At 43.6% G+C, this 25,811-nt stretch overlaps 2 protein-coding genes across 2 annotated transcripts in view; both read left to right on the forward strand.

The window, feature by feature from the left end:
- Window positions 1-9,505, forward strand: part of cacng3b (calcium channel, voltage-dependent, gamma subunit 3b) — a 43,638-nt gene extending 34,133 nt beyond the window's left edge. The window contains exons 4-5 of the mRNA XM_049560150.1: window positions 441-581; window positions 2,743-9,505. Of these exons, the coding sequence (XP_049416107.1) occupies window positions 441-581; window positions 2,743-3,254 (653 nt within the window). The 3' untranslated portion in view covers window positions 3,255-9,505. The remainder of the gene's footprint in view (window positions 1-440; window positions 582-2,742) is intronic.
- The window catches only part of LOC125878776 (protein kinase C beta type), a 288,745-nt gene that overhangs the window by 217,002 nt on the left and 45,932 nt on the right, over window positions 1-25,811 (forward strand). The window lies entirely within an intron of this gene.

Consider the following 25,811-nt stretch of genomic DNA (forward strand, 5'->3'; position numbering starts at 1 on the left):
CAGAGGCTGGCCGTATTTTAAGTGACCTCGTTTTTGTACTTTAACTACAGCATATATCAATATCTCAAAATGAATCTATTCATCACAGGCAGCATCTTGAATTTAAAGGTTGGTACATTGCAGCAAGTAGATCTTTACATTATTTTAGTGTCACAGGAGAAAACATTACTACAAAACATGGTGTGAGTAGGAGATAAAATATAAATCAATGCAAATAAGAGCAGATACAAAACTAAAGGGACAGAGTCAACAATAAAATGAAACTGTCACATTGACAGGAGGTTCTTAGTTCCCTCTTCCATCTGCACCTCCAGCACAAATTATCCCTCCTCAGTTTCATCCTGTAGCGTCTAAAAGGAAACATCTCTACACTGAGAAAAAAAATGTTCCGACGTTTCAGTTATAAACTTGTTTCCACTCTTCTTTGTGTGTGTGTACAGGTGCTGTGCGTGCCTCCAGTATCTTCCCCATCATGAGCGTGGGCCTGCTGTTCCTCGGGGGCCTCTGTGTGGCCGCTAGTGAGTTTTACCGGAGCCGACACAACGTCATCCTCAGTGCAGGAATCTTCTTTGTCTCCGCAGGTTGGTCTGCACTGTGTGTGTCTGTCTATTTGTTACAACCAGAGTGTCTGTCCTCCTCTCCTTTTAGAGTGGTTATCAGTCATCATCAGTGCACCGGTAGACATAAAGTTGGTCCTGCATTTAGAGCAGGAGGCTGCTGTTCTTCGCTGAAGGACACATTTTATCATACTGATTATACCCAGCAAACATTGGTCTGATGGTGACGTTGTGTCCCTGGCCAGAAATGATCACAATGGGACGCCAGAAACTGCAAGGTGGTTATGAGGCAGACGGCCAGATGGTGATGTTGTTTCCGCGTCCAATAATCTTACAGTTAGATCCACTCTTATGAACCAGGACACTGATGCACTGATGCTCATCTCCATGACAACACTGTTAAACACAATATAGCAGCCATCTTAACTGCAGTACCAGCCAAATGACTTCAAATAATACCCTGACCTGATAGGAGGAGCTTAGTTAAAATATGTCCGATAACAAGGTGTTTCCATCACTCTAATTTCAAATACAAGGATTCTGCATGTGTTAGCAACATGGGGCTGTATGTGTATGTATGTGTCTATGAGTGTGTGTAGTTACTGTGGAGTCACTCTGAACAGAGGAGGTGCCGCACTCAAATATTTGTCGAAGGAGCCTGTTAGGCATCTAAAGCACACAGAAGTGCCTGTGTGAGGAGGCAGAGTGCGGAGATCGGGCGCAGCAGCTGATTAATCAATCAACAAGAATACCACGATGCCGCTGTGATGCACTGCGAGGGCGTGAGAGTGTCAACACACATATATGCTCTCACACATAATCTATCACATGGATGCTGACACTTGGTCTCCCGTAAACACACACACACTTGTGCTCTTGCCCCTGACTTACACAAAGGGTTGTGCAGTAATTGCTGTTCAGTGGGATGTGTAGGGTCCCTTTGGGTTTTTAGTAAATTTATGGAGCCAAATTGGTAATTATTTACCACAATAGTGTGGGGCTGATTCTGGTTAATTACAGCTGGCTAATTGTCCCCATTCTGTGCGTTCCACCACACTGCATGAGCACTGTATTCTGGACTAATGATATGGAATAAGAGAGCCCAGCTGTGTGCAATGACTCTCCAACACTCCTATCAAGCTCTCTCCCCAATGCTCTCCTCCCGTTACTTTGCTTTATTTCTTTTGGCTGCCTCCCTGTCGTCCTCTTCTCTACTCGTGTCTCTCAAATCTTTGCTCACACTGGCATTTTTTCCTCCTCAGATTTTCATTCACTAATCTGCCACTCTGTCGTATCTAACTTTCTCAGTTGGTCCAGCACTTTGGTTCAGACTGAAATGTCTCAGTAGCTATTCAGTGAGTTGATATGAATTTAGATGCAGACTAGCAACTTTGGATCACCATTATCAGCTCAGTTTTAATTTGTACAGTGCTTGGGTTCATGATCAAATACCTGCAAAATGAATGACATTAGCTGCTAACACACAAACCAAGATGTTGGACATTGTGAACCAGTGTTGTGCACGTTCACACTTCAGAGCTAGCTCAAAGTTCAGATCACACAGATTAAGGGTGTTTTCACACTTGATCCTTTTCAGCCCTCAAAATGGACTCAGAGCGGTGACTCAGCATTTTTTGTGCATATGTGAACACTCCAACAGAGCTTGTTTGCTTCAAGCCCACGGTGCGCTTCACTTACCCAGTGTCTTGAGAAACACAAAGCACTCCAGGTTCGCTTTGCTCTGTGCCACTGTATTTAGCCCTCTAGATCACATGCTATTGCCCCGGGACACTCTATGGCACGCTGCGTGCCTTAAAACACAGAGCAGGAGTGTCATTAACTGTCATGAGAGTTAACGACGTTCATGTTCTATAGTTGAAAACACACATTCACTTCACCAAGGACATGAGCTCCTTTGAGCACATTCATGGCAGACACTCTCGCAATCATACTTGGTGAACGCCATCATGTTAGCATTGTCAGTGTGAGTATGTTGGCACTTAGTTCTAGCACCACTGTGTCAAAGTCACAGAGCTGCTCGGTTAACTATAATCTCTGTTATGGATACTTGTGCATTAACTGTATATTTGTGCTTCATTTTCATTCACCAACAGATCTCTCTCATGCTCACACCTTTTCTTCTCCCACCTCTTATTATTCTTCTCTCTCTGTCCTTCCCTTCCAGGTCTCAGTAACATCATAGGAATTATTGTCTATATCTCAGCCAACTCGGGTGATCCGGGCCAGAGTGACAGCAAAAAGTCCTACTCCTACGGCTGGTCCTTCTACTTCGGCGCCCTCTCCTTCATCATGGCAGAGATGGTGGGCGTGCTGGCCGTGCACATGTTCATCGAGAAGCACCGCAAGCTACGGGCCAAGTCCCGCACCGAGCTCATCAAAAAGTCCGCCTTCAGCCGCATCCCTTCCTATCGCTACCGCTTCCGGCGTCGCTCCAGCGTGCGTTCCTCCGAGGCCCCCAGCCGCGATGCCTCACCGCTGGGTAAAGGTGGCTACACAGGGCCCGCTGCCTCTGAGATGCCCATGTACACGCTGAACCCCCGCGAGGCAGGCAACGCCGGCACCAAACCTGGCAGCGGCATGGGCGGGCTGCTCAACTCAGAGAGGGAGTTCCTCCAGAGCAGCACGCTCACTAAAGACTACAGCAAGGACCCCAACCGCAGGACCACGCCTGTCTGAGAGGTGCTGGCTGCAGATATCGCCCAATCAGAGTATCAAAGAGAAGGATGATGAGAAATACAGGGGGAAAGAAAACGCAGGGGACACACAGGGTTACGGGGGTGGGAGCGGGGTTTGATAAACTTTGACTGTGAACTGTGAACTTTTAGCCTTTGAACTGTGAATTCTGAGCCCTGTGAGAGTTTCGATGTGTGTAGCAGGGTCGGATTTGATGGAGAAGTTGTTCCCAACTCCACTTTACCACATATCACTGTAGTTATACCTGTAACTCCTTACATATGAAGGCACATTCAATTTATGTTCATGAGTTCATAAATTGACTCTCTGGCTTTTTTTCGAGGGGGAAACGGGATTGACGGGAGTTTAAAAGCATATCGTAAGTGGTCTGCTGTTTGGGGCAACTTCTCCTACATAATGAAAATAATGTGAACTTTAAAGGAGAAGGGGAAAGAGGTGAGATCTTTGACCTTTTGACCTCTGTCCTCCTGACCTTTTGGATAGCAGTTGGATTAGTGCAGGGAACAGCCTTAGAGCTCCGAGCTGTCTCTCTCATGACCATACTATTTAAAAGTGCGGAAGTTAACACCTCAGGAACAGGATCGATTCATTTTCAGTTCAGCTGGATTCAAAACATTCATTGAAGATGCAGTTTTGTCCGCTCATGGCAGCACATTTGTGGCACCAGTTATTATTTTGTACACATATTGTATATATATACTCCTTTCATACTGATTGATGGAAAAGTTCACCTCATCACTGACTGAACTGAAACTGAATTGAGCTCATTCCTGGTAACATTTACCCCCATCTCTCTGATCCCAGGTCAGCTGTTAAACCTGCGTTGTGGTTTTTTGATGAAAGGGAACAAATACACTGACTACAGATCAGCCGTTAGGGGGGGAGAGGTGTGACTCAACAAAACTAATGAATCTCTTTTAGATGGTAGATCATTGGTGCTTCCTTTTAACCCCCGTTTTTAGCCACACAAGTCATCTCTTGATTTATTTTTTTCACCAAAAACTTAAAGAGATGATCGAATATTTGTCTGTCTGTCACCGTCACTTCTCACCTTCCACGTTTTCTCTGTGTAGCCCCATAACTCACTTCACCGCCACCCTCTGCACACCTCCTCTCACCCTCTCTTTCTCTTTTAGGTTCTGTCTTCCGTCGGTGTCGCTCGTAGACTAGTTAGGGTTTCTGGAGGTCGTTGGTTCAGGGTGCTGTGGAGAGGAGACCGCTGAGCTGTGAACATGCTTTAAGGCAGAGCCAAAAAGACATTTAACAAAACAGATGGACTTTTTTTTTGTTTGCCCACTACCTCTTGGTGAATATATTTCAGATGAGTTTAATATAAAGTTGTCTTTTCTTGCCAGAACAATTGTCAACGATTTCAGCTGCAGAAATAAACGCTGAGAAAATGCTCCCTTCACTCTAAAGTTCACATCTCTCTACTACAGCGGAGGAGCTGCTGAAATTGAATTTGTATGTGGCGCACAATTTAAAGATAAATAGATGGAATTGGCAGAAGTCCCATGTATTATTCAGAGGATTTGTGCTCCATCCATTCAGCTGTCACTCACGGCCTCTCCTCCTCTTTATCTCCCTTACATGTACACATACTGTATACAACTACACAAACACAAGCCTACACACACACACATCTCCTGGCTGTGACATGTACAGACAGTCACCGTCCTATCATATTTCACCTGTACAGTTTTTACTGTGACAGATTCTGGAGACACCTCAGTACATTTACATTTATCTCCCTCAGACGTATACACATAACAATACTGAAGTTGGTGCACTCTCTGACACTCTCTGTATATTCTGTGCTGATGCCCAGATACACCACACCGACATCAAAGAATTAGTGGAGGCAAAGGCCGATTGTTGTGTTGCCTCCTGTCGCCTGGGTCTCGGCCAGAAAGATGCACTTGAACACACTGTAAAGACGACAGCCAACGGCCAACAAGCACATACATTCTGCGCCTGTGGTGGCGATAGCCTGTGTGCGTTATTAAAAAAGGGAAACTGGAAGACAAAACAGGACAGAATCAGGACACTAGTTAGCCAGTTAGCATATTAACAACACAACCTGATGTTGACAGAACAAAGGATATTTACCGTGCGCTAGTGAACAACAACACAAACAATTACAAATTGTTTCCTCTAAAGAGCTCAGTGCCTAAATTAAAAAAAAATAACGTACCTAATACAACAAGTTTGTTTTGATCTTACGTCCTCTTGACTTTGTTTGTTTGTTTTTTCTTTTTTCTTTTTGTTTTCCTCACTTCTGTTTCTCTTCTCATGCGCTGAACTGAACTGCCAATCAGAGTGATTTCTCTGAGCAACAGGCTCGGGCATACTGAACACACTAAAAAACAGCCAACTAGTACCAAGAGTATGGGACACACCATGAAAACTAAGGTGACTGATGCTCACCAACATGTCGACATCTACGTATGGCCGACTGTCAACTGTGTCAGGGCCCTTATGTTGTGTTCACGTGGGCGCCAATAAAACAAGCAAGTGAATTACATGTAAAGTCAACAACTTCCCAGTGCGATGGACATGATGGACGCAATGCGAAATACACCAAATATGCTAATTAACCAGCGTAAATTAAGCAAGTAGCGCAATTTCATGTCATACGCTTAGTCGCGAGAGTTGAAAAATCTGAACTTCAGCAACCAATTCGTGCTGCTATAGCCAATCAGCATTGAGATTCTCTGAGGACTTATGACGCCCAGGACGTACCAGCAGAAGTTCATTCATCCATTCAGTGATTTCACATGATTTATTTGTGCATATGAAGTGACTCAACACATAATATTCTAGCGTTCAAAATCACGCGAGTAATATTTGGTGTGAACGAAGATGAGAGTAGACATGTTACATACTGTATTCGTGCTGTTTTTGACTGGGAACTGATTAGTTTCTTATTGAAACATACTGGAACTCTTGTTTCAGTTACTTAAATTCACATTATCGGGCTTAATTTTTGACTCCGAAATCATTCTTTAAGTACCTCTCATTTTCTTATCAGGTTAACCACATGTAGCTATGTTTCATACACTGGCAGTTCTCCACTGGATCTCCCAACAGTTGGTGATGTATTGCTACCTCCATCCAATGTAAATGCTGGTAAAGAATTAACGGGTAAATCGGCAACATATTCTTATTCCAGGTCTTAAAATACCAACACTCTCTTGTGCCATTGGCGTCTGATGCACCCTTTAACATCTGTATGTGACACACAGCTGTCTCCTGGGCGAAAGTTGTAAGACGTGGTTAAAGTTGTCATGGTGTGTTTAGGCAACAAAACTACTTGATTAGGTTTAAAAAACAGAATGTTTGGAGTGACATCAGTCCATGAGGTTATGTTTAAACAGTATTGACTTTACGTTAAAACAACATTGAGTTTTGGTATCACACAAGACACAAACAACAGTGTCCTGGGTCAAAGTCTGTGTTTGTTTGACCCAACCACCACTGCCCTACATGGACTTTCCTCACTCTTTATACAAGGTCAGTTGCTCTGAGCATCAAATGTTGCTGCGCATGGATTTACATTAGAATCAGCTGAAAGCGCAGTGCATCCCATAGAGGTGCCTTGGGGTGCCTCAGGGTCTGTGTCACGCACCAAAGGGCATGACAAAGCATCAGAGTTTGAAGACCTGGAAGTGAGAACAGGCTGAAATTTCCTAAGCTGTTGCAACACGTATGAAACCCCCAAAAGGCATCCACTTTATTACAGAAAGTGTCATCTGAGCTCACATTAAACTATTTATCACATCACTGGACAACACCTGATCACACACACACACACACACACACACACACACACACACAGATACAAGAGGAGGAGACAAAATGGCCATAAAACAAAGAGAAAGGGAAAGTGCCGCAGAGAGAGTTGAGACAGCATGAGTAGCTAGTGTAAATGTTAACAGCATTTTTCTCAGACTTTTTCTGGGGCTGTGAGCAAAAAGGTGAGCATGGCACTCAAAGATGGGGGAAAAATGCATTTTTGTTTCCTTCTTTACCTCCCTGAGCCACCATTGCACTGTTTTGTATAAACTAACCATGAAACATCACCAAGCTGAAACCGTCACACCACTACTTTGAGACCCTGATAATAAAAGATGTTTTAAATCTCAGTCACACTGTTTAATTTATGGCGCTGCTGTTTTATCCGCTGTCTTTTACGCCATACAGGGAGCTTAAAGGGACAAACGTGCATCACCACACGAACTTGCTCTCGGTGTCCTCCACATGTAAATATTAATTTTGCAAGCTAACTACAACATCAGCAGTTGTCATGGGCTGTGAAAGGGAAAAAACTGCTTTTCTCCAAGCAAGGGCTTTTAATTTTTAAAGGACAGGAGCACACAAGGGCTTTTTATGCTCAGCGCTGCAGTGGCGTAGTTTTAAGGGTGTTATGCGGAAAGAAAGGCAAAGTACATTTGCACAGGAACGACCGTTTTTAAACCAGCTGAATAGCTAACTAAAGAGAACACGCTTCATGCAGGAGAGAAGCGGAGGTAGAGAAAATGCAAAGACTGTACTCATGTTAGCTACAGGTTAGCCTTTAGCTTCTTTTTTGGCTAACGTTAGGTTAGATGGGTAACCTTCTGAAGTAATTAGAGATTAAGAATATTGCCTTAAGCAGAGGTAGAATAATTTTAATTAAGGATTTATTGAGTTAGCTTAAGGATCAAACATATATTAGCAAACTATTGTTAATCATACTTGGTGCCAAATATTACTCAAAATGTTTATCATGGCCTCCAGGTTAGCTTTAGCTCATAGCTCCAAGTACTCTTTTTTGCATAGGACTTCCTGCAGTATACCGACTCAGCAGTAGTAGCTCAGCACATCAGAGGCCCCCGTGGACCCTGAGGGTCTGTCAGGGGTCAGAGTTCAGAATCGCATCCATGAGCCATGTCAGCATTGACCTTTCAAACCATGCATGCCATATCCATCTGCTTCCAGTGCTTACATTCGCTGTATCTCTTAATCGAGTCTCAAATGGCACCCTAATCTCTATCCTCCGTAGGGACACTGGACTGCTACATTTATAAGACGCCTTACAAGGGTGTGTCGGCCCGTAAGCCTGTGCTGTGTTTAATGATGTTTACTCCAATAGAGCACGGGGTGCTTTTTGAGACTAGACCTCTGTCTATCTCTTCTTACCGCCATACAGCTTTGATACTCTGATATCAACAACAAATAATTGTATTATTAGTAAAAAAAAAAATTATTCTACTCTAAAGGTGCCACTGTGCAGAGGATGACACACTCTGTCACATATTATAGTTATTAATCTATTAATGGGGGGTTTGACTGAAAGGGAGCAGAGTTGGGAAGCAGGGGTCGTAGTCTTTGTAATATTATATTATTCTAGTTTCATTTTCTACTTTGATGTGGTTTGTGAGATTGTGTTGTTTCGATCACATCTGAAGCCTCTGACAGGAGGAGGGGGAGAGACAGTGGAGTGCTCGGACGATCTGTCGTGGACATTAACCTCGCCTCACTGGTGCCGGAGGTTGACTTTACAGTTTGCCAGCGGGACACTCACCACTGACAGTGCAATACACAACACATACATGCATTCAAAGTGAGGTTGCTATACTTCTGAGGACTTATCAGCCCGATGTACTGCAGGTAAAAGTTGTGTTACCTGGCGCAGGGACTGAATACAGAAAACAATGCGATCCAATACAGCAGTCTGTGAAAACATACTTTTATGAAGCTTGAAGACTCACAAGGGCAAAATACAGGATCAGTTTACATCGTGAGGCACTCAATTCAACCACAGCCTCAAAAATACTATATGAACTATTTGAGTCGCAATCTCTTCAAGTGTTACCAAAAAAATCACAGAAGTGATGTTTTTGCAGGACTGCCATGGATTGCATCACATTAAACATGGGTTGCTTTTGCTGTTTGCACTCCTATGTATTATTTAATGCCAATTTAGATGGTAAAAAATGTTATTACATATTACCCTCCTCCCTTTCACTGTGGCTTCAAAATCAAGTTCTCTGTCTTGGTCCTCTGTTGGCACTTTAATATTAAAGGAATACTTCACCCCCCAAATGACCATTTGTGTATCAATTCCTTAACCTGTGTTATGTTGAATTCATGACGACAACTTTTGTTTTTCTAGCACGCCTGCAGCGAACAAAGATGAATTGAAGTCATCCGGGTCTGCGTTTAACAGCAGCAAAACTATATCGAAACATATGTTTACAAATTCGTACACAACTCATGCAGTATAATGCAAGTCTCATTTATCCAATCGTACGCTCAAGACTTCCCAAACAGGCCGTGCTTTCCAAAACAGAAAAGTGAAACTTACCTATGCCCTTTCTAAAGCCACCCTTCATTGTCAAATATAGTAAATTTACCTCTCTGAACACAGGAGCTGCTGGTCTACCACTGCCTCCATCTGGTGTTAGTTGGTGTTATTGTATGACTTTGGTGTTTTAAAGGGTTAATTCAAATTCCACAAAGTCACATAACACAACAAACTACCTATAAAGGCAGTGATAGACCAGCAGCTCCTGTGTTTAGAAAGGTAAAATTACTGTTTTGTAAATGGAATCTTGTTTTGAAGAGAGCACAGTCACTTACAGTTCAGTTTCCCATCGTAAAAGAGTTGTCTGTTAGGAAAGTCCTGAGCATACGACTGGATAAATGAGACTTGGATTATACTGCACGAGTTGTGTGAGAGTTTATAAACTGATGTTTCGATATAGTTTTGCTGCTGGACCCCTATGACTTTAGTTCATCAAGAATTTTCTCTGTTTTTTGGATGCTTCGTTTACTGGAGGCTGTAAGCAAAACAAAGTTTTCCTCACAAATTCAGCTTAACACTGGTTGAGTAATTGAAACACAAGTCATTGATATACAGTTTGTCAGTGAAGATTCTTAGTCATCCAGGTTATGATAAGTGCTGTCCAGTTGCCTATGACATAGCACGAGATATACAATTTGAAACTCCAAAAGTAGCCTTGAGCACACATATTGTGATTAAATAATGATATCACCCATCGTTCTACCTTAAAATAAACCAAAATTAATTAGAAAATGTTGCAAATTGAGATATTAATCATTTTGTATTAATAAATTAGTCTAAATAATGGCCATCCTCACCAAACCATGACTATTAACTTACCCCTAAATGAAAAACCCTTTAGAAAAAAAGTAAAACAAAGAAATGTTGGTATTATGGATTATTTGTGTGTTGGATATTGGTCCTCATAAGTATAGAAACAAAAGAACACAACACATAGCAATACACACTCCATAAAGGTCACGCACATTCATTTATGCACAGAAACACACACTCATACAGCACACACTCACAGCTTCAGCTTTGGCCAGTGCGGTGTGGGGATAAGTGTGTCCTGTTATAAGAAAAAATCACTGTGTCATGTTTGGAAAAAAAAAAAATCATTGTAAGTGTTTCTTTGGGAGAAAAACAACAAACTGTTTCTGTCGCTGATGTGTCGCTCCTCAATGGAACTTCAAGTACACTGAGCCAGCTAATCAAACACGGAGGACCAGAAGAACTGTTTGAGAAATGTGAATTTAATGGAATAGACAAACACATGCTATAAGCACTCTACACTTTGCACTTGCTACCAACACACACACACACACACACACTGACACGTACAAGGTTACTGTGTGAGGAGGGCTTACAGGTGGAGTTATGTGCCTGCATGTTTGTGTGTGTTAATGTTCATGTTTGTGTGTGTGAGTGTGTGTTAGTGTGTGTGTATGCGCGTGTGCAGTTAGCCTCTCCTCACCCATGCACCCAGTGCCTGCCTGTCCTGCCTTCAGACAGCTCCCAGATCAGCCATGGGGCTTCCAGTATAACCTCCTCTGCATTCCCACGACCTTTAACGGTTGCACTGGGATCAGTTTTAGAGCTAACTGCCCCAATCATTCCTCAGCAGACGCAGCCATACAAGGTACAAGGACTGTTTTGGAGTCAGTGGTTTCTGGCAGATATTGTGCATTACTGACAAAATTTAAAAACGATGAGTTTGTTACAAGGCTATGAGGGAAGTCTTTTTTTATTTTGAAGGTCTGACTGGACTGTTGGCCTTTATGTTGATGCACCCATTGTTCAGATCGGACTTGTCGTCTCAGTCTGATTTAGGATCAGCAGAGGGGGCTTAGCAGGATAGACAATAATCTATCAAGTCCCTAATGACAGCTGGTCTTGAATCAGCACAACCTGGTGCAGTCTGCTGCTCCTTGTCTTCTCAAACTTCCCAAAAATCAGCCAAAAAAAAGAAAGGGGGGACGAGCTTGTCTGGAATACTTGCTTGTGAGACTACTGTGTTGCCGAGGATTTGTCTATAGGAGCTTTTACATGAAAGCGTTTCTTCTTTCAGATGACATGAGAGGTCTTCCCACTTGTACTGCCAGTTAGAATTAAATGTTGTTAATGTGGGACAATATACAGAGAGATTTTTGGCTTCCAACTAAAGTTCCCTGAAGAGAATATTTGTTTAAAATAGCAGCCGTGATTTCAAGAATTATTCTGGCCTCAGTGCCCATTAAGCCCATTTTCCAGACTGCCCTCTTCCTGTTTTTGTTGTGCCAGGCTTTAGCCCTTTAGCTAGAGAGATTTTGTACCTGTCTTGCATTTTACACATATTATTTTGACAGGAAGTACAGAGCGATTAAAATCTGCTTTTTACGGTTTTGCCTCGAGCCCCGCATTCAGACAGTGTTGTTTACATGCAGAACATATCCGAGGCTGGCATGGTTGACTGACCAAGGATGAAAGGCCCAAAATGGCAGGGTGTTTAACCAGGCTTTGAGAGTTTCACTCTGCATCAGGTGCATTCAGGCTCCCTCTTGCATAAACTGCTTATGAGCACGAGCAACACTACACTTTGAAGGTTGCTTCTTCTTGTAAAGGTGTTTTGGAGTTAAACTCACGAGTTGGTGTGATACAAAAAGATGATCAGATTCTTGTTGAGATCATTTTTACCAATTCTGACAATGTATATGTGATATACGTCTGATGGAGTAGTACTCAGATTTTTGTACGAGTCAGACTCTCATCTGAGAAAGCCATGCCCCAAAGAGACTAAATTGCCCATTAACTTCTACTGAGCCACGTTGTAATGGGTAGAGTCAGGCTACTAGACAGAGACCAGTGAAAGCAACACAAAACAATCAAAGTTTTGGTATCTTTAACAAGTGCACTAAGGTTTGCACACAAAAAAAAAAAAATCTGAGGATGACGAAGCTATGACTTCCCTATTCTCCCTCTGATTGGCTAGTACTTGTTTGTTGGCTTGGATTGGTTGGGTTTAGGCAAGAGAGGTGAGATTGATTAGGGTTTGGTAAAGAATGTAAGGTAAGCCAATGAGAGACAGAGTAAAATGGGTCATGCCTTCCCCTTCCTAGGAAAAAAAGACTTGCAATGGGTTTTTAGCCATGCTAGCAGTATAATTCTATGGATGGCAATATCAGTTGGTCAATGACTTTGGTCCAGACTAAAATGTCTTGACAACTATCAAATGGATTGCCATGAAATTTGGTAGATATCCACGGTGCCCTGAGGTTGAGTCCTGCTAATTCCCAACTCAAAACACTAATGCTTGGTCAGTGGTCCTCAGCATGAGATACCGATGCATAGAGGCACCCTTTAGCAGCAGTACAGGTAGCGTCGTTGTTTGCCACTCTGTGCAACCGTCGTAGTATAAAAAAGCAGGAAAGTCCGTAAAGGTTGGGTGGATGGGTCAAACAAAGACCAGACTTTCGACTTCCATCTGACACCAAAAGTCAGTCCAGTTATTTTAATTACAACACAGTGACTGTATGTACCATACTACCATAGTGACTTATGCCACGTGACGTCACAAGCCAAACCCCAACGTTTTTTTAAACCTTACCACGTGCTTTTGTTGCCTAAATCTAAGGAAGTAAATCTTAAATCTAAAATCTTTTAAAAGACATGAATGCATAAAATGAACAGAAACTGTACCTTTCCTGTGAAAACTGAAGTTTATTTTGAAAAGACACAATGTGTGTAACAAGTGTAAATTGACACTCTGTCCCCGAGCATTCAAAACTGACGCTTGAGGGGTACCAGAGCGTCATAGTTTGACACGTAGGGCCACTGACCCAGCGTCTGTATTTGATGAGTTGGGAGCGAGAATGTGTTGATCCTGTTGACTTTGTGATCCGCTGAGTTTTCCTCGAGAGCTAGAGTTTACATTTGATTGATTTGACAAGAAATTTACAACAGACATTCCTGTCGTCCTAAGTTTGGCGATCCCTTAACTTGTTATCTAGTGCCATCACCAGGTCAAAATTTTCAGTACTTTGGTTTAATACCTGCGAAACTACCGATATTCACATCAACCTCAGCTGCATTTTTTTTGTGCATTGCTGATTAGTACAAAACTGCTAAACATTAGCATGCTAGCACTGTCATTATGAGCATGTTAGCATGCTGATGCTGGTTTAGCTCAAAGTACCACTGTGCAGCTGCACAGATCCGCTAGCATGGCTCTCGACTCTTATTCTTATTATCTAAAGTAGAACACAAAAAAAATCCAGTTGGTAAATGATTGTAACCTGACTTTGTCCATTTCAAATTGACCTGAGGACTGTTAGAAAACAAATGCCAGAACAAAACTCAGGAGAGGAGATGAGGTTAGCAACATTTAACCTTTTAGGTATTTCTTAGTTGATTTAAGTTATTTATGCAGTGTACAGTGACAAAGACCAAGCACCACAAAAACAGAGATCCAGAATATCAGTAGGCTTAAAATTTTATTGTTTAATCGTGTTTATTATATTGTGTAGCAATGACCTGGCAAAAAGCATTTTTCTTTCAGGGAGTGTATCCTGCAGGCATTGTAGCAGTTTGCTTTGAGGTGAAACTATTCAAATGGAAGCGAGGAGAGTGAAAAAGCAACCAGCCGTTGCTCTGTGTCCTGAGGGGTGACACTGGGGATCATCAGTGTTGCCTTGCAGCAGGGATGAAAATGAAAAATGAAAGCCTAGAGACAAATGTGCAGCTGGAACCCGAAGCAGCATTAAGAAATAAAATCCCCCCAAAAATGTGGGTCATAATTTCAAAAACAGCTAAAATCATGGTGATGGATAATGTGTTTAAAGGTTGAAGGTGATCAACTGTTTTGAAATCTGTGTCAATGGGCAGCTTTTTATCCTGCTCCATACCTCTGAGCCCTATCATGAGATACTTAGTCCTCTACAAACACACACAGACACAAGGACGAACACACACACACACACACACACACACACACACACACACACATGCATGCAGAAACATGCTGGCACTCACATTTGTCTTTCTATACACAGGCACACTGACTGTATAACTCTCACAGACACACACACACACACACACACACACACACACAGCTGCCAGCCAGTTTCACTGTATACTTTATAATGTAAACCTCCAACTAACAGCGGTCTGACACGGACACATGCTGTGAATAAAAGCACACTTTTACTTACATGATATAAATATGATTACCTATATCTAGAGAGAAGGAATATTATATACAGTATAATGATTAGAAAATAAAGAGTCACCTTTTCAAAGTGTCTGCCGTGAGTTCATTTTGTATTTGAATGTGAGTGTGTGAATGTATGATGTGTTGCTGTGTGATTACATCCCGCACTCAGATAACACCACATACTTTGGTGGCCATTTTTCAACAAATGAACACTATCTAATCTCAATCAGAAACCTCACCGCACGCTGGCACAAACCTGCACAGCGTCGATGAGAGAACTTACAGCCCGCAGTCTCCTCCCTAAACCTGCACACACACATACAGGCACACTCTAGATGCGTATCAGCTGTGCTGTGTCAACCGTTCTGAATTAGCTGTCCGATAGATAACTCCCCCGCTTATCTCCACAGCCACCACACAGATGTCTGAATGACGGAGGGAAAGAGGGCGGGAGGAAGATGAGAGTTAAGAGGGGAAATGGGAAGGAGAGAGAGAAACTTAATGAGGAGACTGGAGGATGTGCCAGATTTGAGGTGTTTGTTTGGAGGTAATAAAGAGAGGGAAGCGTGAAGAGGACTGCGTGTGCATGACAGCACTGTTTGTGTATGTGTGAGGGATAAGCATGTACATACAAACGTGTACATGTGTGTTTATGGTTGATGTTTAATCCTTCAATCTATTTATTTGTCACTTTTTCTGATCGGATTGTGATTGAAAATGATGCACCTGAAAATATCCTCACATCCCTGTGAGAGTGCTGCATCACTCATGGACAGCGTTTACCCATGTGTCACATCAGGCGGTCTTCCTCTGTTCCCAGGGAGCGATGGAGGAGCCACCGAATGAATGATCTGGAGGATTTATGGGCGATTGGTGCAACTCACCACTGGCTTACACAAGATGAATCGAAGAGAGGAGTAGAGAATAAGAAAAGTTTTTTGTGAAATTCTGTACAGTCTTACCTGTTTAGACCTCTACAAATTATTCAAAATTAAACAGTCTGACATGAGAAAATCTTTGCTCACAACTTATATGTAGTACATGTGATGAGGAGTCAAAGGGATCTTGCTTTTTTTAAGGGGTCACAAACAAAAAAACAGTTAGGAGCCACTGAGTTAAGGCTCAAGTTGGACACTGAACTCCGGATATTGTCCAGAGTTCCAGACAATTCAAAGCAGACAACTGCTATGTCACCATGGAGAGGCTCACCATGAAATTCCCATTCTGCAAACCAGCCTTTGATCAGCACCACAAACAGCAGCCAAAGTGCCAGATTTATCAACACTAATCTAACAGCCTGCCCTGAACTCAAACCACCACAGCCTGATTTCTCCAACTATAACAATATTCTGTCACAATGAACATCTTAGATACATCCTTTACTTTTGCTATTTCAGACTTAAAGCAGGTTCTGAATATAAGGAGCTGGTCAGGGAAACTCAGGGGTGAATCCCTGCTATAGTGGTCCACAAGGCACTGTGCATCCTGATAAAGTGTGCCAGGGTGGTTAGCTTCCAACAGTTTAATTCCACAAGTAATTCAGTGTTACCATAGTAGTCAGTGCACAAGAGGACTGAGCCACCAGCAATAGCAAAGTAGCAAAAAATTGCCTTAATACAGCTTCTGGGCCCAGGTGTGCATTGGTTGCATCATCAGTATTTACAGTCATATTGTCACAGTGTCCACTGTTGACCTGATATACATGCCATTCTCTCAGTTAACCCAGTAAATTTCCACTAATCCCACCTCTCCACCACACCCACCTACCAGCCTATCACCTGTCCAAACATCTTCCACTGCTCCTGCTTCGTCTGCTCCCCGGTAAACCACTCTGCCTTTTGTCCCTGACTAAGAGCTCTGCTTCCGGCTTCCTGGTTCCTATTTGCCTGTTGTCAGTGGCTGTTCGGAGAGATTGTCACCCAGCTCCCTGAAGTGAGTTTACTAGTTTATCCGTCTGTGGACATCTGTGCTGTGGATTGGTTGCATATTCCACCTTTGTATGTGCACTGTGGATTCTACTCAACATCGCCGCTATCAAGACCCTCACTGCCTACAGTCAGCTCTGCACAGGTGTGTTGGCTTCTCCTTTATATACTCGTGGTTCCAGACTCCCTGCTTGTCGAGTACTGCCTTCTGCCCACTTTCTCATGATACCATTGCACACATTTGTGCTGTTTGCCATTTGTGTGCATCCAGCTGACGCCACTGACTCACCTGTTCTCTGCTTCAGTGTGCCACACCAAGCACTTGGGACTGAACCTGAATTTTTTGAAGGTTCCGAGCAAACACACTGACTCTCCCTGTTGTTTTTTATCTGCCTACTCACTCTGTGTTTGACAAGTGGTTTCATTAAAGACTTTTCTAAACTATCCTCCCGTCTTTGGTGCTGCTATTGGGTTCTGACCACACTCGTGACACGTCAGAAGTGGGGGGTGCATCTGACAAATTTTGGAATTTCTCCAATGTAATTAACGTATGTTAATGCATGCGAGTCACTGTGTGTATCCCACTGACTAGCTAATTGCTGCCGCTCTGCACTGTGCTCATATGGTGGTTATTGGTGATAACGGCGTGAAAGCATAGTGCCTACTCTCCAGTTCCCCCAAAGTTAACACTGTTAGCTCTGTCAGCACTGTTGCCATTGTTAGCACTGTTGGTGATGTTAGCACCATTAGCTGCTAGCCACTGGCTCAGCCACCTCCATGTTGAGAGTCATGCGCAGGCAATTGCTGACTCATACAGCTTCCTTAAATGATTATCACATCTCTGCCTTCCAGTGTGGCCATTCAGAACAGGTATAAACACTTGGTTGTCCCCACACCAACATGGTTGACCGACACTTTGTATCCTTAAAGTGCAACTTGCAGGTTAAATTTTTAAAAAAAATATATACATAACCTTGTCTGAAAATTACCATATGAGAAGTTTACAACATAAGGGCACAAATTCAGAGGAAAAAGTGGCTCTTTTTAGCTCCTCTTCTAAAAACACTTTTTTTTTTCAGCATTGCCTGATACTACGTCACGAGAGGGACTCTGCGTCCTTGACCCTGCCTCTGTCCAATGCGCAGTAGTAGGTGGTAGTGAGTCTGAGCGGTAGTAAACTTGTGAGTTAGTATTTTTTCGGTTGTTAACAGTGCATTTTACCATTTGTGATTATGCCGAATTATTGTGTTTGTGCAGGTTGCACAAACTCGAGTCTGTCAGGACAGGCCTGGGTGTGTTTTGTGCAGGTGAAGAGGCGCGATTTCACACCTTCATCTGTGACCAAAAACGCGGTCGTGTGCAGCTCTCATTTTGGACAGGAGGATTATGTTCCTGGCGGAGCCCGTCCGCCCTTGCACATACCCCCGAGGCTTGGGTCTCCCTCTCCAAGCCTCGGTGGTATGTGGGGTTCAGATTCTCCACCACAGCCCAGAAGGCATCCACCTCCCTGCAGCACATACTCTCCACAGCTGAGGACATGGGCTGGCAGTTCCCACACAAGCACCTATCATACAAAAATTATCAGGAAATCTTTGTATCTCTCTCTCCCTCTCCCTCTCTCCCCTGTGGACGTCAATACACTATAATGCAGAGTTATAACACGCATAGCAAGATACGGCTGATACAAGCTGATATTTGCACATTAGTTTCTGTTATGGGTAAGTAGCATTAGTTATCTAATAGTACTGGCAGAACTACTGGTAGCTTTGTTATAACCTAATACGTGATGGCAAACTTAATGTTGTGATGTGAACACAGCGTTAGACATCGTTAGCTGTTGTTAGCTAACACTGGTCGCTCACCAAGACACCTGCCCAGTTCTCCACTGGTTCTCCTCACACCACAGCTCTATTTCTCTCCTGTGGCCGTTATTTCTCCTAACCCTGATCTGTTCCTGGTCTCTTGGACACCTAGCAGGCTCATAATTATAAGCCTGTGGGCCGTCATATGCATACGAATGTACATTTTCAACCTCTTCAGTCTCAAAACTAGTACTGGGATCCATGTTTATTAATGTTACACTCAATCGAACTCGGCCGGACTCCCTTACGCTACGTCACTTCCGGTTTGTGGGTTTTAGATGCGGAAACAAAATTCTCTCACAAAAACGACCCCAAAAGTCACTGTAGTGTGTCTATGTTTTTGTTTTTTGTTTTAATCGAGTTTCTACATCATTTTCCTACACATTTATTCACCATGGTCTCCAACCTGCAAGTTGGGCTTTAACGATAATACTGTGCTGATGCCTGATGAGGGCAATCACACTTCCACATCGGAAAGACAAGAATTCAGAGCAATGGGATCTAATGCTGTGCTATGTGTTTTAAATTTTCAACATTTCTGTATTTAGAGTGATTTTTCTTTAATGTTTGTACTTACTATTTGTATATATATTCTAATTTGTTTCTGATTTGCTGTTGTATATTATCAGAATATAATGTAACAGCAGCACCATAACAGTAATGTGAGACGGAAGGATTCAGTGGAGAGCTCAGATTCACCTGATGAATATTCATAACAGTGACGTCACTGATGGAGCTCCGTGTCGTCATCACAGAGATTAGGGTGGATGACGGGATTATGGAAGAGTCTCCGCCACACTGGGATTGGCTGCCACTCTGCTTTTGTTCCTCTTAACTGCCTTTATATGTGCCGTTTTGTCACTCAATCTCTCCTGCCGCTCATCTCCTCTGTTGCACAGAGATATTGTGACCATCGCCCACGTTTCTTTTTTCCATTTTCCTTTTTTTTTCTCCTTTTCACACAGGCTCTTTCTGTTGATCCTCTTAGCCATTTTCCTCTCCACCACATTTTTCTGTTTTGAACCCCCCTGCCCACCCACCCTCCCATCGAGCAGTATGGTACTGTAGTAATTGCTTTCTTCAGCTCCACTGGCCCAATAAGAGAAAATGGCCCCTTATGCTAATAGCCCATAAAAGACACTGAGCATTTCCCAGCAGGAATCCCACATCAGATTATGTTATAGTGCTGTACCAGACATTAATGTCTTACCTCTGTGTGCTCCAAAAATAAAACAGAAATTTGTGAAAGAAATTAGTTCTGAATACTGAAGGTCATTGGAATGAGTTGATTATTTGGAACAAAATATCAAAAACATTTTATGCAGTCCAATACAGGATCACCTCTAACTTAAGCCTCAAAGACAAACACACACGCGCACACACAATGGCAATGTGACATACAGTTGTGTTATTATACCAGGCAAGCTCCTAATGTTACCCACAAACACAAGTTTCTGTGTTTGTGTGTGTTGGTGTCCCAGTTGGATGTTGCCAGAACAGCTGTTTGTGACTGAATGAGGCTCTGAGGGAGAGTTGCTGCCAGCTTTGATGTCCTAATTATCTATCTATCTATCTATCTATCTATCTATCTATCTATCTATCAGCCAGAAACTGAGCATAGTTTCAGTTCAGTCAGGACACAATGTCAAGCTCAGCTCACATCCCAGCTACATCAGCTGATCTCAAACAGCCCAATGAACTGATGGAACAGCTGATTGATGGAAGGGAGTCCGCTGATAGATCACATGATTCCTTTCTATGCAATCAATTGGTGAATGTCATTCAGGGTGCTGCTTCCTCTGCAACCCGCCTCCACCCCAGCTCCTCCTTTTGATGTTGTGTCTGACTTATGAATGTCATTTCTGTCTGTTCATTGATGCTGGCTCTGTCCTGTTCTGGGGGGGGGGTCTTTGCTGCTGCTCTCCCTGTCTCAGGCTTTCCATACAGTTACATGGAAGGGCAGGGAGGTGTGCTCTCTCTGCCTTAGGCTTTCCATGAAGGCGCGTGAAAGGGCAGAGTGGTGTGCTCTCTCTACCTTAGGCTTTCCATGTAGGCACATGGAAGGGCAGAGAGGTGTGCTTTCTCCTCCTTAGGCTTTCTGCATAGGCCTAGGAAAGGCAGAGGGCTCAGAACAGAGCCATACCACCAAATATAATAATGCAAATGGAAATTAAGTTTTCTTTGATTAAAGCAGTCCTGACTGAAATAGATATAACTGCTAAAAAACAAGGACAACAAAGCTGAACAAGGTAAATGTAAAATTTGCGACTATACACAGATATCGATATACAATTAAGTACTATATAAAATTATAAATAAAACAATAATGAAATTTGTGGACAGTAGGACAATCGTGCAATGGTGCAGAGTGCAAATAAATATGCGATTATTAATGTAAAAGGTTGCTTTGTATTCATGAGGTTGTTGGATTTGACAGCATACTTACATTCATATTGATAGCGATAATATTTAAAAGTTAAACCATAAAAATATATCAACTATAAGAATATATAAATAACAGGTACAGTTAAGTACAGTGGATGTTTGGTGTTTCAGGGTTATTGACTCTATTTAACTGATTTTTACTGTTCATCAGAGTGACGGCATGTGGTAATCATGTGATATTAGTCTATTGTGATGATTACCACACAGTCAGAACTTGAAGACACAAAGCATCAGATCAGTGACTGAGCTGACAAATCTTCTGCCAGTTGAGTTTTTGAGGACAAGAGACTCTTCTGCTCTCTGAGAAGGGCAAACTGAGTGAAGAGCACTCTGAACCATTGTCACTGACAAAGAGAGCAATGTCGTCTGTGTGTGTGTGTGTGTGTGTGTGTGTGTGTGTGTGTGTGTGTGTGTGTGTGTGTGTGTGTGTGTGGACGCCTTGAGTGGAGTAACACTATGGCCATCTGCAGTGTGAAAAAAAAGCCTTGGAGCTGTGAACGCTGCTCAAGCAGAAAGACAAGAAGGGGAGAGCGTAAGGTGGAGGGGAGGGTGAGAGAGGGAACAGGCAGGAAAATAAGAAAGATGAGAGGAGTGATGATTAGGGGCATGTGATATCAGGATAAATAAAGGAAAGTCAAAGACCCCAAGGAACAAGAGAGGGAGAGAAGGGGGGATTAAGAATGACAGATTTATAAAAAGGAGTTTATTGATCAGATCGGTCCCAACTGTTGGTTTACTCTCACTTTTGGCCTTCCAGACACACTGAGACGGAAAACACCAGCTTTGTGTTTTAGTGAGGAAGAGGAGAACAGAAATGAGCAATGAGGGAAACAAAAATCAATAAATAAATCACAATGACATGACCATGTCTCGATAAAATCTACACATCACAACACGTAAACACATACAATGTGGTTATTATATGTGTAAAAAACGTCTGCAGACAGAGATCACATGACCCATCTGAGGCAGTGGGGATGAAACAAAGACGCCTGCCTGGAAAGGATCCACCTCCCACAGGTGCCATCACTTCTACTTAATGAGAGGTTATATATGCTGCCTTCCTCCGTTTGTTCACTCTTTGGTGCAGCAGCCATGAAGTGTGTGTCCAGTGAGTTCATTTCCTTTAACCCTGTAAGGCCCACAGAATTACATATTACACACATTACACATTACACACATACGTACACATCAGAAAAACACACATTAACACACACACACGCACTTTATATCTATCTATATATATATATATACCATTTTTACCAGGAAAAAAACAAACATTTAAATTAAAGGATGGGTGTGTAGGATTAAGTACTGAAATTTCTGTTGTGTGCCACGTGTGTAGGCGAATTATGGCAGCCAACATGAAAATGCAAATGGCCTTATCTGGAGCCAGTGTTTTATTCGTTGGTTCTGGACTACTGTAAAACAACATGGCAGACTCCGTGGACCTACTCTATATGTAGATATAAATGCCTCATTCTAATACAGGTGTTTTTCAAACTGTGGGGTGTGTTTGCTAACACGTGGCTAAATGAGACTGCAGAACATCATCACTCTGGCGGTGGCTTTAAAGCCACACTCTGGGGACAACACTGAAGTCCTGCGACTGTGGTAGTTCATTTATAGTCTTACATTAAAGCCGCTACAAGGAACTTTTAAGTGAATATGCAAAAGTCTCTCGTTTCTGCTGATGTCTGTGCGTGACCTACAACAGCAAATGAGACCATCAGTGTGAAGATAAGCTATTTCTAAATAGTGTATATCCATACCTTTAGGAAACTGTCTCCGGGTCCGCCCCAGGTCGCTTCCAGGACAAAACGATTTACGGCACTCAGACGGCACATGTCATCTTATAGCTGCTTACTTTTATAGTGACCCTTATAAATAGTCGCTATTCCTCCTCCTCGACCCGACGTCCACGGGGAGGCACCGCTCCATACTCTGTCCAAGAAGCTGTGGAAGTGTTCGCCAAACAGGCCTTCAGCCTTACCAACCTACCGCTGCGTTTACCCCGGAGGCAGTGGCACTTACGCCGGAGAGGTGGAACTGGGACCCGGCAGAGGTGAGCTGGGATCCCCGATAGGAGCGGGGGCAAAGTTTTGCCGGTAGTGTTACCCGCTGGTGCGGTAGTGTTTTGCCGGAATGAAGCCTACATTTCCCATGTGCTCTAGCGCGTATTGTCGTAAAGACGCTTACCTGGCTCGAGCATGTGTTTGTTTTGGGGATGAATGAAACAACAAGACGGGAAAACTTTGCCCCCGCTCCTATCGGGGATCCCAGCTCACCTCTGCTGCGCCCCAGCTACACCTCTCCGGCGTAAGCGCCACTGCCACTGCGGTAAATGGGAGCCACACACAGAGGCCGCAGGTTGTGCAGATTCACCCCAGGCCAGCGGGGACGAGGAGAGCAGGGGCCACTGGGATGGAACACCTCATCCGGACCAACGACAGGTACCAGCCAGGCGTCGACACAGCGAGTGCCGAGAAATAAAGAGGCGAGGCACCGCTCCATACTCAGTCCAAGAAGCCATGGAAGTGCTCGCCAAACAGGCCTTCAGCCTTACCAGCCGACCGCTGCATTTACCGCAGTGGCAGTGGCGCTTACGCCGGAGAGGTGGAGCTGGGGCGCAGCAGAGGTGAGCTGGGATCCCCGATAGGAGCAGGGGCAAAGGTTTCCCGTCTTGTTGTTTCATTCATCCCCAAAACAAACACATGCTCGAGCCAGGTAAGCGTCTTTACGACAATACGTGCTAGAGCTCATGGGAAATGTAGGCTTCATTCTGGCAAAACACTACCGCACCAGCGGGTAACACTACCGGCAAAACTTTGCCCCCGCTCCTATCGGGGATCCCAGCTCACCTCTGCCGCGTCCCAGCTCCACCTCTGCGGTGTAAGCGCCACCACCGCCGGGGTAAACGCAGCGGTCGGCTGGTAAGGCTGAAGGCCTGTTTGGCGAGCACTTCCACAGCTTCTTGGACTGAGTATGGAGCGGTGCCTTGCCTGTTTATTTCTCGGCACTCGCTGTGTCGACGCCTGGCTGGTACCTGTCGTCGGCCCGGATGAGGTGTTCCAGCCCCGCGGCCCCTGCTCTCCTCGTCCCTGCTGGCGCAGGGTGAATCTGCGCAACCTGCGGCCTCTGTGTGTGGCTCCCCGGACAGCTAACGCCGTGGACCCACCGGCTCCTGCCAGGATTGGGCTGGTAAATGCTAGATCGCTAGCGAACAAAACGTTTATCCTGAAGGATTTCCTGACTTCCCGAGGATTGGATTTTCTCTGTGTGACTGAGACGTGGCTGACTGTTGATGAGTCCAGTGCTTTCACAGAACTTTTACCCAATGATTGCTGCTATTTTAACTCCCCGTGGACGTCGGGTCGAGGAGGAGGAATAGCGACTATTTATAAGAGTCACTAAATGTAAGCAGCAAGGTAGGATGACGTGTGCCGCCTGAGTGCCGTAAATCGCTTTGTCCTGGAAGCGACCTGGGGCGGACCCAGAGACAGTTTCTTAAAGGTATGGATATACACGATATAGAAATAGCTTATCTTCACACCGATGGTCTCATTTGCTGTTGTAGGTCACGCACAGACATCAGCAGAAACGAGAGACTTTTGCATATCCAGTTAAAAGTTCCTTGTAGCGGCTTTAAGTGATTATAAACTTGTGAAAACATCATTTTGAAAATGGTATACCATTTGTGCTGATACATTCCGATTGAAAATTAAATCCGATTAAAGGGGGTGGTTTTTTCCGTTCGATGACGTATATAGCGCGCATAGTAACGGGCTGCATAGCAATGGGCTGAGATAGAGCAGTCGGACTCGTTGCACTCACCGGTTTCCATTCGCCACAGCACGGTCTTCTGCCTCCCTTCTCCTGCTCAACAAATGAAGCATTAGCAGAACAAGGTTGTTGTCGTACTGCTGCCTCAAGAATATAAGCAAAACACGCCCGAAAAAGGCACTAAGAACGGCGTCGTCAAGCATCTTGTTATCCGGAGCGAGGACTACAGTGTTTTCTTCCGGTAAACGTAAACACGTAACATCCGCCCGCCCCCATCCAATCAGAAACCTTCCCTGCCCCAAACCTTGCGCAGACCTGAATAAAGGCGATTAAACTGATCTCCCATGTAAACCCTCATTCAGAATGAATATTTCCCATGTAAACTACCTGGAAACACTTTAATTCCGAATGATTTCATTCAGATTTATTTCATTCTGAATGAGAAGCCATCATGTAACCGTAGCCATTGTGTCAAGTTGTCTTCTTTCAAAATACACTTGTTTTCAAAGGAGATTTACCATTTTCATACAGTCTCTTTCAAAATAAAAGCACTATGCACGAAAACACCACCAATTGATGTTTTTGCCTTCAACAACTGACGCACGTGGTTGGATTTGGCAACGAAAACACATGGTTAGGCTGAGGAAAAAATAACAGGGTTTGGCTTTGTAATCTTATGGGACACAAACATTGTTCTTCCCAGTTAAAGTCGGTATTTGTTGGACCCATCCACCGCATCTCCCGCCTGCCCTCCTCAGACTTTCCTTGCCTTAGCTTTCATTTGTGTCCTGCCGCATTTCCCCCTGACGCTGCCAAGCGCCATTTAACTATAATGGCGACCAGCAACCTATCATCTAACGCTGTCACTGCCCAAGTGCCACATTTTGACGACTTCGGAGTGACACTTAATGATCAATTGTCGTTATCAAGAGTTACATGCAACTCTTTAAAGTTAGCAATGTTAAAGTTCATTCGTTAATCATTATTTAAGACAAAATTATGATC

The sequence above is a fragment of the Epinephelus fuscoguttatus genome, linkage group LG19 (genome assembly GCF_011397635.1).
Source record: "Epinephelus fuscoguttatus linkage group LG19, E.fuscoguttatus.final_Chr_v1".
Lineage (NCBI taxonomy): Eukaryota > Metazoa > Chordata > Actinopteri > Perciformes > Serranidae > Epinephelus > Epinephelus fuscoguttatus.